A 19078-nucleotide genomic window follows, 5' to 3' on the forward strand; every position below is an offset into this window, starting at 1 on the left:
CCTCCCATCTAACCACAGTTTTTGGGGATCATATTAGCTCTGTTCTGCCCACTTGGCTGTTTATGAATGGTGTACAGTCACAATACTTACTCTGTAATGACATGAGACTTTTACCTATTTTTTATATAAGAATTAGACCCATATGCAGCTACTCAAGAGTAAGATATTTATATGAACATTGTTGGTTTGTATGCATGTGTTTTATTGATTGAGAAGGGGGATCTGCAAGGGATCTTTCAGCCCAGTGAAATCAATCAAGCATTTGTGGTCGTCAGTCACAAGCATTGACCGGGGTTAGTCCGAGAACCTCAACTGAATGCTTTAGTATCTCTGTCACTTTAGCCTCGTTCAGGCAGTCAGTCCAAATCCAATTGAAATCCGATCATATTTAGTCTGAATGTCAATTAAGTACATGAAATCCAATTTTTGCTAATTCATTTCAAGCTATATTCATATGTAGTTTGAAATCCCATTCAATAAAACTCAACATGATGCTTGGATATTGTGGGTGGCTTTAAACAAGCTGCTACACAGTTGCTAAGGTGTTTAGGTGCTGTTTCTGATATTCTTGTTCCTAGATATAGCTTGGATCCATTCTTCAGTGTAAGACTGAGATTGTTTCTTTTAGGCTGCCAGGGTGAAAATTACTAGTTAGAAAAATCATCACAGACATCTCAACAAATTGCATGATTTGAGGTGTCATTCAAGTCTGTAGCACAAACTTTTGTGCAAAAATGTAAGTGGAGTTTGAGTGTATTTTATTCTTTTTATTCTTTGTCTTGATTTTGTTTTTTCCTACACAGCCCACTGCTTCGGTCATCCAGGAGTTCATGACCATGATGGCTATCTGTCACACGGCCGTCCCTGAACGCATCGACAACATCATCACCTACCAGGCTGCATCGCCAGGTCAGTCAGACTGCTGAACAAATGGTTCACATTAACTGACAGCCCTTAACAATACACAACCGTTCAACAATCTTTACTTTGTACTAATCAAATTACTACTTTTATTCAGCCAGGATGCATTAAATTGATAAAAAAGGACAGTAAAGACATTTTACGGGAAGTTTTCTCAACGATCACTCAGGGACTTGTTTAGTAAGATGTAACCAGAAAAGATTTTAGTTTTTTTATATGTTAATTTAGAAAATCTTGTGTAATTATAATTGCTGTTTTTTTGTGTTTGTTTGGTTTTTATTTTGTGTTGATTTAACTCCTGTATTATCCCAACTCCCAAGTTTTTCCCATGAAGAAAACCTTAGATGGTGACAAGGCAGTAAAAATAAATAACTACTACTATACAAAATGGCAATGACAGGAATGAATTACATATTAAAATACACTCTTTTTTTCTTACAGCATTACTGTTTTACTGTATTTTGGATCAAATAATGCATACAAGACTTTCAGCTTTCAACAGCATTAAAAAAAATCTTACCAACCCAAAACTTTTGAATGGTAGTGCATGTATTCAATAGATGCTATGTAAGCAGGCTCTCTGACAAGATAGGCAGCTGTAAGAGGTTGAAAATAGGACACAGGAAGTGAACAGGAAAGCCACAGCATGCACTTCATTTCCTGTTTCTGATTGTAATGGTTCTGAATCTCTTGCAGACATCAGTGTTGAGCGGAGACTGAGAGCAGTGTCATCGAGCTGTTTGAATACATTTAATCAGATTGCCTCACCACATTTACGGTGCAATTTGTTTGTGTAGGACATTCATGAAAGTGAATATAATGCAGATGATGAAACAGATGAGTTCATTAATGCTGGTTCACTCTCTGCTGCTTTGCATTTGACACTTCATGTTTATGCATAATTGATCTTTTTAGCATTTGTCAGAAGTTATCCCTGGCTTTGAGACTTAGCGAGATGGGTTTATGTGACTCATTTTAATTTCACATCAGCGCAGCAGTGCATTGAATATTACCAAGACCTGTGTTTGAGATAGATGAAAGGCTAAAGGCAGCGTACTGTGATAAGTGATGATTGTAGAGACCGATTGGAGGAAAAAAGGTAGTAGTCTACTCAAAATGTTTGTCTACGGAACGGTTCGGTTTCCACTGGGTACAGTACATGGTTCCTGGTAGTTTTTTTTCAAGAAGGTCTGGCTGCAGACTTGCACTCTCAGACACTTGCGCTTCCACTAGTGACATCACTTGCAGTCTTTTTTTATTTTTTTCTATGCATTGATCACTTTTCGATTAAATCTCACAACTGTAGCCCGGTGGTGAAGACAAATAAACTAAAAAGTCACTTGCAATCGCCACTTGCACTCTCCGCTACCTGCGACGTCACCTGAATCGACGCAAATCATGCATGTTACCAATAGAGACAAGATGCAGTGGTGCTTAAATGATTAAAACTAATTTAGTACTATAACATACTTATCTTTGTTTCCAGGCAGAATATTTAAGAACACGACTCATGCATCTCTGTAGAATTCTACCAATGCATGATGACTTCGACACTTCTGAAGTGTTTTCACAATTGTGTCCCATATGCATCAGACGTTTAGCCAGCGGTCTGTGAGCATGACATTTGAGGCTGAGACTAGTGGAAAGGTGGCTTGAACCGTACCGAGCAGAGTCATATCACGCAGTGGAAAAGCGCCATAACTGTTGTGAACAAGTAGTCATACACCAGATGCTTTTATCCAATGCAACTTAATCACCACCTGCCCCGAACACATGCTGTCTTGTTCTACAGATGAAGGCGCTCTGGTTCGGGCGGCACAAAACCTGGGTTTCGTGTTTTCTGGGAGAACTCCAGACTGTGTTATTATGGAGTCGGTAAGTAGAGACGTCCTGGGAATAGATGATGAGTTGCACTGGGAACATGACTTACCCTCTGTCATGCTACATAGCTCACTCACACTTTACACTCTGGAGAACTATTACAGGCAATTTGGACAGACTTTGAACAGATCCTTATTATAATGTATGATAAAAATGAAGGCACCACGGGCCTGTGGCAACTTAATATTGTATACCGAGTCAATGAATAGCGAGCATTCTTCCTTTCTTAATCAGATAAGCCTTTGACGATCAGCAATAGTATTATCTGCACTGCTGGTCGGCAGTGACACTACTGAATCTTCAGCAAAATACATCAGTTGTGTTAACTGTTCAAATTTTAAAGATGTTCATTACCGCTCAAAAAGGTTTTATTCATTCATTTCTAGAAATTAATACTTTTATTCAGCCGGGATGCGTTAAATTGATCAAAAGAAACTGTAAAGATTTTTACATTGCTACAAATGTATACTTCAAATAAATTCTGTTCTTTTTAACTGAAAAATCCTGAAAAATTGGTTATTAATTAGGTTAAAGTTGAAAAAATAGAACTTAATTCAAGTAATAGTTGCTGAAAAAAGATTTGCTATTACAGACTTAAATAAAATAATAATAATTTAATGGTTAATTAACATTCATTAGAATTAATAAAAGTTGTTTTAGATTAAAAATGAGGTGATTGTAAATTATATTTTAGCCAAGTTGTGAGTTTGCAGACTGGATTGAATCTAATTAACAGTTAATTAACAGAGTTAAATTAAATTATTAGCTGACCTACTTACTGGATACTTATGGAACTTGAAGTTATCACAAAAGAGTTTTAATATGTATTTAGGACAACTGCACAAATAGAATTATGCCGGAAACTGCTGTACTGTATCATTAAAGCTTAGCTTGTCTTCGGGTTCTTTTTGTTTAAAATCAATGCTTCAATTAGGAGAGATGCTCTATAGAGTTTTCAGGCTGTGTTTCACAGTATTATCGGATGTGATTTCCACACCCTACACAACATCTCAATGGCGAAAAGCTGGGTTTGATGCAGTTTCATGCAGTACTTCGCCCCCACCCCTCTGTTTCTCACTTTTTCTGTAGTTGCAAAGAAAAAAAAGTGAGACATTTTGCAGCACTGGAGGGGATAGTGAGAGATCCGGCCGATGTGATGCAGATATCTGGACAGAGCTCTTAATAGAAACTTGCTGAGTGAAGATTAGAGAAAATTTAATTAGTGATACAGAAAGCGCTGCTGTTTTCTGAGACCTGGGAGCAAGGAGTCACACTTTGCAGCTATAATTGGTTAATCTGATGGCAGCGCCAGGGGAAGAGAGTGAGTCTTGTGCTCCCCGGCCTGTAACACACTCTAATTTTGGCCCTTCAGTGCAAGACAACTCCCACCATTCCCCTCATCATCATGCTTGCGTCTAAAAGTCACAGAGGCCAAAAAATAGGCAATTAAAAGTTTAAATGTTCAGTCTTTCACAATAAGCTAAGAGAATGGTAGAGAGATCTCAGACTATGCACCAGTAATGTGTCATAACCAAACACGACAAGATTTCAGTGACAAGTCATTTTATTCCAAAAATGTATGATGCAACAAAATCAGTGCCAATCAGAAATAAATTGTTTCTCTGGACATTTATTATTTATTAGTATTAAATTATTCATTTGTACATGTAATGTTTGTATATGCTTCCTGTAAGCTATCTGTAAATGTAAAGAAAATACAATGGTAAAACATCTATTATAATATAGTGAAATCTTTTTCTTACAGTGTGGAAAGGAGGAGAAATATGAATTGCTGCACATTTTGGAATTCACAAGGTAAATTATTGCAGCACAAGTAGATATTTATTTCATGTTTTTATTTCCATTCTCATTGTCATTTGTTCAGCTGTACCCTTTCGTTTTGCTGGAGAGAAAACTAAAACAAAAAACAACATGATGGTTTTGCTGTATTTCAGCACCATTTACTCTTAGTGATGATGATGATGATGTCAGTGATTATAGTAGTGGTGATGGTGTTATTCTGTGTTCCCCTTCCCCCACCCAACAGCAACAGGAAGAGGATGTCAGCCATCATGCGCACTCCATCAGGAAAGATCCGCCTTTATTGCAAAGGAGCTGTGAGTATCTGTCTGTTGCTATGGAAACAGAGCCATCAGGCGCTTGCAACCAAATCCAGTGTTTTCTTTTGTGAACAAGGGAAAAGCATGCTGCCTTTGTGCGTTATTTTGGTAGTTAAGTAATCTTATACAAATATAAATGTTTGAATGTATGCTGTTATACATCAATTTATATATCAATTAGTCATATTTCACATATTGACTAATCTGAGTGTTTGAATGTGTTTATTGTAATACAAGCTCACAGCACTTTCAGTGCTCAGACAGAATGATGGGAAAGATGTTTTTCCTCTCTCATCCTCTCATCATCACATCCCAGCTGTTTAGTATTGCATTTAAACTGGATTAAGTATTCACATGATACTATTGCTAAAGAAGAAAATAAACAATGTACAATTAGTCAGATATATGTAATGTCTCTATTTTCTATTTACCTGCCTTCATGGATCACATAAGATGCAGAGTAGAGAAATTACACCCCATGTTTTTGTGTCCCAGGACACAGTGATCTATGAGCGATTAGCAGACAGCTCCAGATACAAGGACATCACCCTGAAACACCTGGAACAGTTTGCCACGGAGGGTGAGAGATACACACTCGCACACACATATACACCTGCTTAGTATCTGCTGTTTCTCTTCTGTTTAACCATCATCTAATGCTCTGCACCCACAATCCAATCTAAGCCGCGTAGGTATTGATGATGGTTACCAGATCTTCATAAAGCAAGACTGTGATTAATGAGAACTGAGGAGAGATTGGTGTGAATGGACTGGCATACTGCAGTGCTTCACTCTCCTGTGGGGATGGCGCCCCCTAATGGAAGAACTGAGATATGTCAGCCTAAGTGATCGTTTTCATATGACGTCACACACTTGTAGAAACGCCCACCTGGAGGATAAAACAAAGCTCTACCTCCACTGACTAGTTTTTACAGTTTACATTTAGTAATGTAGTAAAACGCAGATATTAAAAGGTGAGGTTCAGTAAACACCTTATTGATGATGTGTATTTTGTACAGACATGCATATGAACTCAGAATATGAAAACATTGTGCAAAGTTTCACGTTAAATGGTTTCCCATAGAAAACCATTATAGGGAAAACACTGACAATTAAGCGGATTGCATTCATATTCCATCCTCATCTGCTTGCCTATGTAAACTCTATGCTTGCCTATCATTAATATAGTGATTACTGCATTTGATCTTTTAATATTACTGATTTAAATATATTAAGGCATTTTAAGTGTTTTTACAACATTTGACGCACTGTTAATGATTGAAATATTGCCACGCGTGCTTAATACGGACTGCAAATGGCCAAAACTTGCCTTTTGTTCCCATGCCTTTGTTTTATTCTTTTGAGAGGTGATCTAAATATTTGATAGGCTTGTGCTGCGGTTCTATGGATGTTTTGCCCTCCAGGTCTTCGAGCCGGTCACATGACTGAAAGCTTTCAATAGGAACCTCAAGCAATCAGTTGCTTTGTCTTTTAAGCATCCTGCATGAATAATTCATGTTGAGTGGAGATCATCAACTCAGCTGTATTGGCATCAGTCTAAAAACAGATCATTGCTTTCTTCTTGAAGAAGATTAGAAGAAAGGGATATTTATGGAAAGTAATATGTGAAGCTCATGTAACTTTGTGCATTTTTGCAGGTCTCCGCACGCTGTGTTTCGCTGTGGCGGACATATCAGAGTCATCGTATCAGCAGTGGCTGGAGGTTCATTATCGTGCCTCAACATCTGTCCAAAACAGGGCACTCAAGATGGAGGAAAGCTATGAACTGATTGAAAAGGTGAGGTATACAAATAGCTTTTCCAGTGTGCACAGGTGAAACCAGATAAAAATCTTACCGACCCCAGTCTTTTGAATGGTAATGCATATATATTCATGAATATGATGATTATTCAGAACCATGCTATTACCACAATTGTCCTTCTACAAGCCATAGATCTTTATATTAGTGATTAAAATCAGTAACATAGTCCATGTTCATTTGGATTTATCATCCTGAAATTTCATGAGGTCATTTTTCTTCACAAGAAGGACGGTGTGAGGAAAAGTCAACATAGCCATACTTCACAAATGACATGCTTCTGAGAGCAGTGGGGATTTTGAGGACAGTCTGTGGGTTATATAGCAGTTTAGTTTGGCGCACCCCAGAACAGTTCCATGGCTTTGGTTTGATTAGTGAGGGCTGGGTTTTCTCTGCGCACATGGCATCCGAAAATGTAGAAACGATTAGGCCCAAGCCATGAGGAAACCACAGTGGTGGACCTGTGGAAAGCTGGGCTCTGGAAGTGTTCGTCAAACATGGCTGACCACCATCGTTAATCACTGGCTGAAGCAGCCAACTTTTCTGACAAATGGAACCAATCAATCATTTCACAAAAAAGCAGCTGTTTGTAATTACAACATTTCATCAGCAGGTGGCAACAGTGGCTCCTGATGTTCCAGCAAGCTGTTACTGTATACTTCTGAAACATCTCAGTTCTGGTCTGAGCATAATCAGAAATTAGTTATATTTTAGCACTATGGGTTTCAAGAAACCATAACATCATCTTTCTGTATATATTTATATGAATGTAAATGACATTAAATCTCTCTTGACTCTTAATCGGTAAAATGTAAATAATAGGTAAAATGTCAGTAAGTTAAAAAAACACACTGCCTATGTAAAAAAAAAAAAAAAAAAGCTCTTTAGTAATAGATGATTGGATTACATATTCACATCACACTCAAAATATTTTTGGTAAGAATTGTTTTGATGGTTTTTCTTTTTTTTAAGTTTGTAATGCTAATACTCACCATCATGCATTTATTTGTTTAAATATACAGGTACAGTAAAAACAATAATATTGTGCGATATTACAATTTAAGTGGCATTTCATATATATATATATATATATATATATATATATATATATATATATATATATATATTAAAATAAAAATAGTTTGATAAGTATTTGTATTTAATATGTTGTAAAAAATTACTTCTGTGATGGCAAAACTGAAGTTTCAGCATCATTACTCCAGTCTTCCTTTTGCTGCTGATTTGGCGCTCAAGAAACTTTTATTTTTTTTTCAAACTTATTATTAGTGCTGTTAAAAAAACTGCTTTAATACAAATAAAAAGTGAAAGCATTTTGCATAACATTATAAATGTCTTAACGGTCTCTCAGGAATATTTTAAAGTATTCTTGCCAAATAATTTTCAACAAAAAAAATAAAAGCTCTTATACACCCCAAACTTTTGAAAGCTAGTGTATGTGTGTTGAATTCACATTCATAATCAAATTACTTGAGAGAGATTTTGGAGGGTGTTGATCTAATGATCATTTTTGTTTTTGAGCATAACGAAGCACACTGAATCCTGTAGAAAGGTCAGTAGTTTTATGGTCATTATTTCCAAAGTTCTACAAATGCCTTACCCTTTAAATAATTAATGAATCGTTCTTGTTCATGTGACATTTTTCAAATGCCAAAAAGAGTGTCAGCTCTCATTTTACATTTCAGTTCTATCAGATTTGACAGATTTGTCCCCTTAAAAAAAAAAATAGAACTTGAGCGTGATATTAAGTAAAGGTTGTGTCACATCCGAGCCCCTGCTTCACCATGTTACGGATTGGCTTACTGGAGGCCATTTGCTCCCTCTTTCTTTTTCTTTCTCTCTCTCTCTTTTTCTCTTTGTTGCAGCTGACTTTCCTCTACGGGGTCCAGTCAAAATCCTGTCCACTCCAAATATGATCATGGCTGGTCAAAGGGCCAGGGGCTTCCTGAGAAAAACACATTAACAGTCCACACGCGCTCGCTCTCTCTCTCTCTCTCTCTCTCTCTCTCTCTCTCTCTCTCTCTCTCTCTCTCTCTCTCTCCTCTCTCATACACACATACAGTAACTATGTGTCTTTGTGATCCAAGAATGAGATGATTTTTCTCAAATTCCCCTCTGGTCCTACATTAGCATATAACTCAGCTGACTGTAGAAAAGCACCAATAAGAGTTAATACAGCTCAGCACATGTAGTTATTTATTTATTTATTTATTTTGCAGTTTAATGTACAATAGATTATAAGAGATTGCCTGGAGCTGTACTAGTCTCTCATATCACTTCACAGTTTTCTCAACTCACTGTTTGAAATATTTCATGCTCATATGTGTTTATTTGAGTAGCTGTGAAAAATAGCTGTTAAGAAAGGAATATTGTAAAATCAGCGTGTCATTATCCCAAAATAATCCACAACAGAGAGAAACAAAATCCTGATCACCCCGTCTGGGTTTATTTTCTAATAATGACTGGCTGATTACGCATTATATCTTTCTTCAATCTGCTTACAAACAAGAATCAGTTGGGAAAAGACTGTGCTCATTTATCAGAGCTATCTTATTTGTTTATTTATTTTTATTATTATTAAAATATGTTTGGCCTGTTTCTCTTCAGAATTTACAGTTGCTGGGGGCCACTGCAATCGAAGACAAACTTCAAGACAAAGTGCCTGAAACCATCGAGACTCTCATGAAAGCCGACATTAAGATCTGGATCCTGACCGGAGACAAACAGGAGACCGCCATCAACATAGGTGAGAGTCAGACATATAAAGATTGTTTGTATGAATATGTGACCAATCACGGAAAGTAGGGATCTTAGTAGTATCTTTTTTGACTTTTATAAAAATTATTTAAAGGCTGAAATATGTGAGTTTTATATTTTTATAAAAAATCTTTAATCTTTAAAATGTGGCCATCATTTTTAATGTTATTATTTTAATGTTTATGTAAACAAAAAGTACATATTGATGCTAATTTTATTTGTTATTTGCTGAATTTCTACGTAAAACTTGGTGAATTGATTTCATTGTGTAGCATTAGGACTTTTTAACAGGATTCTGTGATAACCGATGAGCTAGCTAATAACAATAGGTAGATATGGGAAGGTCTAAACATGGACTAAACATGAGATAATGTGTACGTGTTCTTAGAATGAACACAAAACGACAAACTTTGTTTATGGAAACTCACCACATAAGAAACAAAAGTATTCTTACAGATCTCGATGCCTCCAATGAAATAAGTCGTTCGGGCACACTTTCTCTTTGTCGGGGTCTTCTTTGTGGATGTAACCATCTCCGAAGTTTGCACTGTGCGTCTGTTTGCCTCTAAATGTTACGGATTTTCCCCATTTCTCTGTCTTTATCCCCATCAAATGTTACTATCGATATAGCCTCTGATATCTTACGGTCCAACTCGTCTGACGCGAGTCCAATACATTCTTCCTCGTCATCATCTTCGCTCAGTTGTAGATTAGGGATATTATACAGTCTTATTATGCCGCTTTCATCTTCGCTCAGATCGTCTTCAGAATCAGTGAGCGCTTGTTCACTAGAGCCGGCCAGAGCGCTGCATGCTAAGTAGCCACGCTTCCCTCGGAGGGCGGGGACAATAACAAAAGAAACAAAAGCCGGCTTATCCAGTATGGAAATACAGACAGACAATGAAACGCCCCTACTACGTGCTAGAATCTCCGACAAACTAGCTGATTTCAACCTCAAAATGTACGCTTTTAAATATACCAATACTGCTATCTCAAACACGGAGAGGCTTCTTTGTGATCTCAACTAACAGATTCTGCAAAAAAAAATGAAAATCACCAATTTTGAAAAAAAAACGCTTCTTTCTCATTTTGCTCGAAAGTTGTGCTGCCCACTTGTGTCACTGGTTTCCGTGACGGGTCACATACACACTTTCATGTGGAGATGAAAGGGAAGTGGACAGCATGTGAACATCCACATGAGCGACATAGCAACATAGTCACGTTATCTTAATTTTTCTTATGTTAGCTATGCGTTCACACAAATAAAAAGCAAACACAACTAAAAGCCCAGGCCTGGTCATCTCTCGTCTTTCACTATCGTCGCTCCAGTTTTATATCCTTCCATCTCCTACGTAGGACTCGATACCGGCGGTGGGGCGCACTCCTTGTTCCCACGTCCCTCGGCCCCGCCCCACTCGCCACAATATTGAAATTAACCAATGAGAATTTTTTACCCTTATTTAAATGATCAAAACATACAAATTCCTACCCAGACCTCTTTCGCTCTTTCACTCAAACAGACACAGCTCCCCTGACCAGCTGTCGCTCAGGTATAAGGTGTTTGGTTTCTTTCCTCATCTGAAAGCTGATGTAACGCATGTGTCCTCGACCTGCTCAACTCTAATCTGTCCCTACAAAAACCACCAGCTCTCAAAACAGACCACGGCCCCTCTTCCTGTTTCCCTGAGATGTGGCGTCTCGTATTAGTCAGCTGCTCGACTACCAGTGTGGCTTTCCAACAGGCTTCGTGTTAAACGCTACAGTCAGAAAAACAGAACCTAACAGAGCACAGTCTATGGCCACCTACCAACACTGATCCTGAATCAGCCCATTGTGCCCACCGGCCAGCTGTGCCGCGGCTTGAAAATGTACACGCTCGGAGGGGAAGGGATTTTTACTGGACCTCCACTTGGCCAGCGTGCACTCTAAAATAAAGACATCCATGTCTGTGTTTACTTTATATATTTAGCTTTTTGTCATTTATCATTTGGAGAAATTGGAGGATGACAAGAGAAAAGAGTCTTCTAGATAGTTTAGGCTCCCAGAATCCTTTGCCAGCATCTTCAAACCTATTTTAGTTTTTTGGCTTTCAACTCATTGTGAGCTTCTCTCATTAATGTGTGGTTTACCCTGTGCTTTTGTTTTGTTTTGTTCAGCACTTTGGACAGCCATGCTTGCTGTTTGTGCTATACTGTTTACACAAACATGAAACTTAAATTAAGTTGACGTGTCTTAAACGCAGAAGTAAAAAAAAAAGAAAAGAAAAATACATAATGTGTAGTTTCATTTAATTTATGCACACTTTTCCAGTTTTAAAAAGACATTATAATAATATAGTGATTCATTATTATTATACTTTTTACCCCTCAGTTTCTTATTAACTATTCTACTAGACAGTGCTTCACTATGCAATTTATGTTTAAGTAAAGTAAAATTTTACTTTTGTGGAATGTGAATGTAAAAAAATAAATCATTCTTGTTGTTGTTTTCAGTTCATCACAGACGTGTGATTTAAAACCCCTGAACTAAACTGTTTTTATTGTGTGGTCACTATTGCTATTGCTCTATTCTGATTATTGGTGCATTTTTAACCTAAATCACAACCGCGTCCATCTGTGAAGGATGTAGGCTGTCATATATAAACAACTGTTAGCCAATAATAGCAGTGGATGTTTACTTTTGAGTCTACAATCCACCACACCTATTCTGTTCAAACAGAGCGTTCTGATGAGGGCTTCAAAACAGGACAGAAATAGCCTATTACTGCTAAATAATGATGTTTGTGATGTGTAAAAAAAAAAAAAACCTAAGTGGACCTCAGAGAACAGTACAAAATAAAAAACAAAGGCAGTTCATGACCCCTTTAAGGTTTTTTTTTTTCTCACTTGAAATGCATACATTAAAACCACAGCATGTTTAAAAATATAAGGGTTCTTCATTTCCCACACTTGTACTCTCCATAAACACATGAAAAACTATCAGAAGTGAAATGAACCCTAGTACTGTGAAGTCAAGCACAGTTTAATCTCAGGTTAGCGGGCACTTAGAGTTGTTTGGCCGCCTCTTTCACATAGTATACAAAATCGCTGCAGTTCTTCAATCCACACTAGCCCTCTGACAGTCTTATTAATGTATTAGACCATTAAGCAGAAAGCTGGATTGAGGACAGACGAGCGATCCACACTGTGCTGCTACCGCTGGGCTGTTGCTCCTGGCCACTGGGTGCCACTGTAAAGCCTCAGAGATTAAAGCCCAAACAAACAGCATGCGGCCAACACAAACAACTCAACATGCCCTCTTCTAACCCACAGCCACTGCCAACAGACTGAATGAAACCCACCCTGCAGTAGAGCGGAGCCAATGCAACCGCTGGTTGTAACCTCAATGCCTCCTTTACAGATTCATACAGAGTTATGCTGCGTAATGCAGGTGTCACAGTGTAAATCTATCGTCTCTACCAAGGGTGTTTTAGTTTAACCAAGTTGAAGATGGATGAGGTGACTTTACACTGCCAACAGCTGCAGAAATAAGTCAAGGTTTGGGTCACTGTCAGGAAACCAAATCTGTTTTCCACACAGACAGGAAATTTCGCTGAATATGCAAGTTTGAAATCAACAGAAGCAGTTTAAACAGGAATGACAGGACAGGACACCGGCACACAAAAACATACTCATTCATGCTCTTGTTGAATTTGGTTTCAGTTTTGTAATGGCACAGTCACATTTCCTTAAGGGTGAAGTGTGTCGTCTTGTTTTTTTGTTAGTTTTTTCTGTTAAAATGTGCAAAGTTAGCTACAAGGCTACTATTCATAAGTTGACTTCCCGAATGGTCCCACTACTAGGGCTTGAATTTGGGACCTTAGGGGTTGGGAAACCTGTTTTGGAAATTATTTTTGCAGTATCGTACTGTTACTATTTGCATGGAATCATATGCTAAATGTTAAATAGTGTAAATCATTATCCTATGAGTAAAAAAAAAAAAAACCTTGTATAATGTAAGTCCATGAGAGCACCAACAATTACAGATATTTGAAAAATCATTGCTAGGATAAATATATCAGGTCTATCTGATACATAATTGCTGTAATTTAATATAACTACTGATTTTGGACAATTCTTGTCTTTTACTATAACATTTAGTTAAAAGTAGTGTCCTGGTGATTCTTTCAGTACCCACACACACACACACACACACACAAACCGCTTCCCACAGACATCACTCCTCAAATACTGAGGTGTCGTAACCTATTAAACCGCATTTGGGCATGTTCCATCCTTTGTTTTTTAGACACATCCTGATGGATGATGGGATGTTGTGTTTTTTTTTTAATCAGGTTGAGAAAGCCCTGTCAAACTTCTAGTTGTGATATCATATGAACAGGAAAGGCACGTTACTTAAACCCAATGCGGCGTGAGAGTCTTAAACTCAGGTCTGCTTTAAACTTTAATCACAAAATTTGCTTTTCACTCCTCAATTAGTCATTTCTTTCATCCGTTGCTGTGGTTACACATCACATATTTTTGTAATGTTGATGTATTGCTTAAATACCAAGTCGCGGCAAACCATTCGTCATTTGTTCAAATGCCAACCAAGGCGTTTTTCCCCCCACAAACATACCATATGTTTTCAGGCTTAATGAGAGTTTAAAGTAATGAGTTTTCTTTTTTTTCCTGTAGGACACTCCTGCAAACTGCTCACGAAGAACATGGGCATGCTGGTGATAAACGAGGACACTCTGGATGTGAGTATTGAGGCAGAAGTGTATGTTACATGTCACCATTTGTAATGCATGCTCAGATAAGAGATGAAAAGACACGACAGCCGACGGATGGCTTCAGCCCCGGTACATGAAAGCATGTGACACAATTCCCAATGTAACTCTCTTCCAGAACAGTTTTCACCCAAACTGTTCCCCTCCAGTTTCTGTCATAGCTCTCACGCTTTTCTCTGAAAGAAAATAAAGGAATAATGTGATTATAGTTGGGCCCAAAAGATTGGAGCTCTTCTAAAAATGTTATGTTGTATTTTTACAATTACACAATTTATTTTTATTTTTATTATTAATAAATTTGTATTGTTTTACATTACGGTTCAAAAGTCTGGGTCAGTAACTTGTTTTTTTTTTTTTAAGAAATTGATTATTTTATTTGGTAAGAATGGATTAAATTGTTATTATTATTATGTTAAATTATTAAGCAGCACAACCGTTCTCAACATTGCTAATAAACTACAAAATTGGTTTTAAATGATTTATAGAAAACAACAAATTATAATCAATCCACAGACTCCACTCCACATCTGAAACGAATGAACGAGAATAATAACACATCAGGCAAAAATGCTGTTTATAAACATTGTACCCACAATTAAAAAAAGACAACAACTGGAGACTGTGGATTATGATCACCTGATGTTTAACATTTCTGTTTAATCATTGAGCAACTAAGAATTGTTATTCTGGTGAAGGCAGATTGCCGAAACGTTTTATCTCTTTTAGCTTAAACTGTGTGCGGTTAATGCATTGATTGCCATTGATTGATAGAAAGAAAAGTTACTTGAATACCAAACATTACTCCACGACTGGATTTAATTTAAATTGTAATATTTCATAATATTTTCGATTAAATACAGTCGGCATAAGAGACTTTCAAAAACTTTAAAATATCTCACCAATGCCAGACCTTTTGTAAGGTAGTGAAAATATATAGATATTTTTAGCATTGTATTTTCCCCCCTTTTGCTTTAATGTCAGTGTGATTGTTATCCAGGCTGATTTGAGATGATCCATTATAGTAGAATATCTAGATCTTCAGTGGAAGTGAGAACATCTCACCATCTGTAGAAAGAAGTCACATGATCACGTTCGCATTATGATTATTTTCATTATTTTTTGACAAGCAGCCTTGAAATATAGCAGGATCTTTCCAATTGATTTTATATCGTAACATTTCTTTGTTTTTTTAAATGTTCAACTTTCTGAAACATTGTTTTTTCCAGGTTTAAATCATGTATTTTAAAATGTGGTCACAGACTTTGGGATCTTACTGTATGTGTTTTTAGATGAAACTTATAGGAAAGAGGGAGATGTGGTTCCTTCACATGGAGCTTTTTAAAAGAAGGGAAAGGGTCGTAGACTTAGAACAGGGGTTTAGGACCCTCTTTCATATACACACATGCACGTGGTACAGGCCAATAACTTCCTGATGGGAGAATCTATTCTGTTGACTATGAAACTGAAAGCCATCCTCTTTAAAAGAAGGAAACCATTTGAAACGCACACACCCACAGCCTAAAGGTCAGCTGGCCCTTGAAGGAAGGATCTTGTCTGTTGTCTGTTGAAGTTAAGGGATCTAGAAACCATTTTGCACAGCTAGTGCACATATAACGGAACCCCAGATCGGCTGGGACCTGTCCTGTCGGGAGGGGGTGGAGTTTAGGCATTGAAGGACGGCTCTCAGTCTGTCAAACAACCGTTTAGCGTGATAGATGGAGCCAAAGAAAAAGAGGACAGAAATAAGCAGACGGCTGCCATTTTAAAATGTCAGTGCCTGGTCTCCTATGAATATACACATGCTTATACAACATGAGAAAAGGAAACAAGGAGGAATTCTCGGAGCGCTCGGAGGTTCGGCAGTGGTGGGATTTGCCGTGCTCTCACATCGCAGGAGAAAATGCTGGAACAGTGCGCCTCCCTTACCCTCGGTGACTTCTCTTGTTTTATTGCATTTAACAAATTCAGCATATTAAGAAAATCAAGATGGATGAAGGAGCCCACTCATCCGGTCCAGAGATGGGTTGAGGTCTTCACTGGACGTCTGAGTGGGGTTCATTATCTCAGTGGAAGAAAATTCAAGGCGCTGTGGGACGGGTCAAAGAACAGTAACTCAATAATCACATTATATATGCCGAAGACCCCGGTCCCTTCTGCTGCTTGCAGATGAAAGAGCGCTATAGTGTGCAGATAAGCCAGAGAATGGAGAGATTGTAGAAGAGTACAAAGACAGAAAGAAATGGGGCCAAAAATAGAGATACTGCAAAGCACAGTGTGCTCTTTTAATTTAATTTCATGTAAAGGAGCCATTTTCTTGCCTTTTTAGCATTTATTTTCACTTGAGGGAAAACAATTAAAATATTTTTAATGTTAGTGAGTTTCATGAACAAATACAGTTTGTAATTCAGTTTTCTTCACTGTAATTAAATTTTCACTCCTTTACAAGTTTGTTTATGCTGACAGCATTTTAATTGCTGAAGTTGCTTACTTCTCGTTGCTAGGAGATGGACACACACAGAATGTGCTTGTAGAGTCTAGCCTGCCATTGGTTGAAAGGAATTTTAATTTTAATCTCAAATTTAAAAGAGGTTTTTCTCAACATGAAAAAAAACACATTTATTTTATTGTAATTTCAACTTTACAAAAGATGTTTTTGTGTCCGTCTAGGCATATTTATATATATTTGTGAGTTATGTTTGCACTTGCAGTTTTCTATCTATCATTGCTTCATTGCATGACACATGTAACCCGGCCTTTATATCCTTCCGCTCCTTGTTTATAGTGTCCAATATCACATGCTTGAGTCCAGGCATCTCAGTAAAAGGGTTTTTTCAAAGCGCCCAAATCAGCTGTTATCTGCTGAATCTTGGCAGTGTGTGGAAGCGCTGATGTACTGTATATCTGATGCCTTCCGAACACTTGCAGAGCAAACACTCTTGAGTCATCATGGTCTAGTTTCCTCACACAGCCATAACACAGAGGCCTGTTTGGACGACTGCGAGGGTTTCACCCCAGCTTCCCAAGTGGAGACTGGGAAATGACAATGACATGTGAGGAAATGGAGAAATTGTCCTCTCATTAGTCTTCATTAAGTGGTCTTATCTGATCTTATACTCTCTGGGGCAGACTTGCTTATTATATATACACACATTAAACGCGAGGGCACCTAGAGAATAGATGCCACATATTAGACAAGCTCTTACAGCTGCACTTCTCTCTCTTTCTTTGAAACCTGAGGCTTCTCTCTGTAAATATTTCCTTTGAGCTTGGGTTTCAGAGTCTGTTATGCAAGGAGAATGTTGGTTGGTCCCTGAGGTGTAATCTCACTACCCTTAGGCATCTGCCTTCCTCAACACACACACACACGGTCTCAGATTTAGTGGTGCTTATCAGCATAATCTCTACTGAAGCTTTTTGGTGGAAGACAGCTAAAATGTTGTATTTGTTTTGTTTCTATTTTATTTTATATATATGTTTCACTTTTTATTATTATTCTTATTATTACAAACGTTTATACATTATATTATATCAGCCAATTGGTATTGGTCAGATTTTTGGTATTGGTCAAGATGTTATTTGTATAGCTAGGTTAAAAAAAAAAAAGTCAACAGTTTAATTAATGTTAATTCACTAGTAGCTGACCTGAAAGAGAAATCTACCCATAAAAGGCCCTGACATCCTGCTCCATTTGGAAATCTTGTTGAATACTACTTCAACATGATTTCCAAAATTCTTCAGCCTTCAATCCTGTCTGCTCTGCATATACTTGCTTTTATTAGTCATTATTTCAGCCCTTGGATACAGAAGGGCTTGTTTGTGTCATGGTCTTCACCATGTTGGAATGTAAAGTCAAAAACATGCTGGACAGCTGTGAAACAGGAGCTGCAGATAGAGACATGCACTTTAAGGCTGTGAATACCAGCTTCTTTGAGGAAAGAGGAATTTCTCTGATGATTCACGATCTCTCTTAGACCTTTTGAGAGGTTAAATGGTTGAGACCACTCTTGCACTCTTTGTTATGCTTTTTTAGTAATTGTTCGCAGAACCGAGAGTTGATGTGTGGTGTTTCTTCAGCTATCAAGATTTGGATCATTTTCTGAGCACCCTGTCGTTCCAGCAAATGAGATACAGGAGCGGTGTGATTTTTATATGGAGTTCAGCAGCATTTCTAATCCAAACACAGAAGTGTCCTCCCACATGTACCGAATCCTTACAATAACAGCCTCTTACTGAAAGGTGTATTTTCTGCTGACAAGACAACTTTCACCATTAAACTCAGTATGAAACAGCAGTCAAGTCAAGTCAAAGATCCAAATTTTTCTCTGGTCCAGTCAGTCTGGATTAAGATCTTGCAGGTTTAATCAACACACAGAAATATTCCTGGCTCCCGGTTTGAGCCCATACAGCTGGGACAGGACATTCCTCCGAAATAACCCATAAAGCCAGACGTATGCTCACTGGATTGCGTGAACACAATGAGAGAGGGAGAAGACTGAGGTCTGCAGCTTTGCTAGTGCACAGGGTAAATTCCCATGCTGCTGTGTTTCCTGGTCAGGGCCATTGAAAGGCCTTGTTCCAACAAACGAACCATCACACCCAGCTTCGACTTTGCTCTCTCAGTAATGAAGTGTGCCATATGGATGTTCTCACTTTGATACCCTGTGCATTGACAATAAACAGACGTGAACCCCATGTGCAAAAGTGTCTGGTGCTCTGCATGCAAAATCCCATGTTATTCTTTGGACTGATTACCTTGGCATTGAAAGAAAAGGAGGAAATTATCCCAGTGTT

At 37.8% G+C, this 19078-nt stretch overlaps 1 protein-coding gene across 4 annotated transcripts in view; it reads left to right on the plus strand.

The window, feature by feature from the left end:
* LOC128027507 (phospholipid-transporting ATPase IA) overlaps nucleotides 1-19078 on the plus strand; it is a 111613-nt gene that overhangs the window by 53300 nt on the left and 39235 nt on the right. For all 4 annotated transcript variants that reach the window (XM_052615189.1, XM_052615186.1, XM_052615188.1 and 1 more), the window contains 8 exons: nucleotides 804-909; nucleotides 2714-2796; nucleotides 4568-4617; nucleotides 4850-4919; nucleotides 5418-5502; nucleotides 6581-6720; nucleotides 9367-9505; nucleotides 14193-14257. In XM_052615189.1, the coding sequence (XP_052471149.1) occupies nucleotides 804-909; nucleotides 2714-2796; nucleotides 4568-4617; nucleotides 4850-4919; nucleotides 5418-5502; nucleotides 6581-6720; nucleotides 9367-9505; nucleotides 14193-14257 (738 nt within the window). The remainder of the gene's footprint in view (nucleotides 1-803; nucleotides 910-2713; nucleotides 2797-4567; nucleotides 4618-4849; nucleotides 4920-5417; nucleotides 5503-6580; nucleotides 6721-9366; nucleotides 9506-14192; nucleotides 14258-19078) is intronic.

The sequence above is a fragment of the Carassius gibelio genome, chromosome A14 (assembly GCF_023724105.1).
Source record: "Carassius gibelio isolate Cgi1373 ecotype wild population from Czech Republic chromosome A14, carGib1.2-hapl.c, whole genome shotgun sequence".
Taxonomy (NCBI): Eukaryota; Metazoa; Chordata; class Actinopteri; order Cypriniformes; family Cyprinidae; genus Carassius; species Carassius gibelio.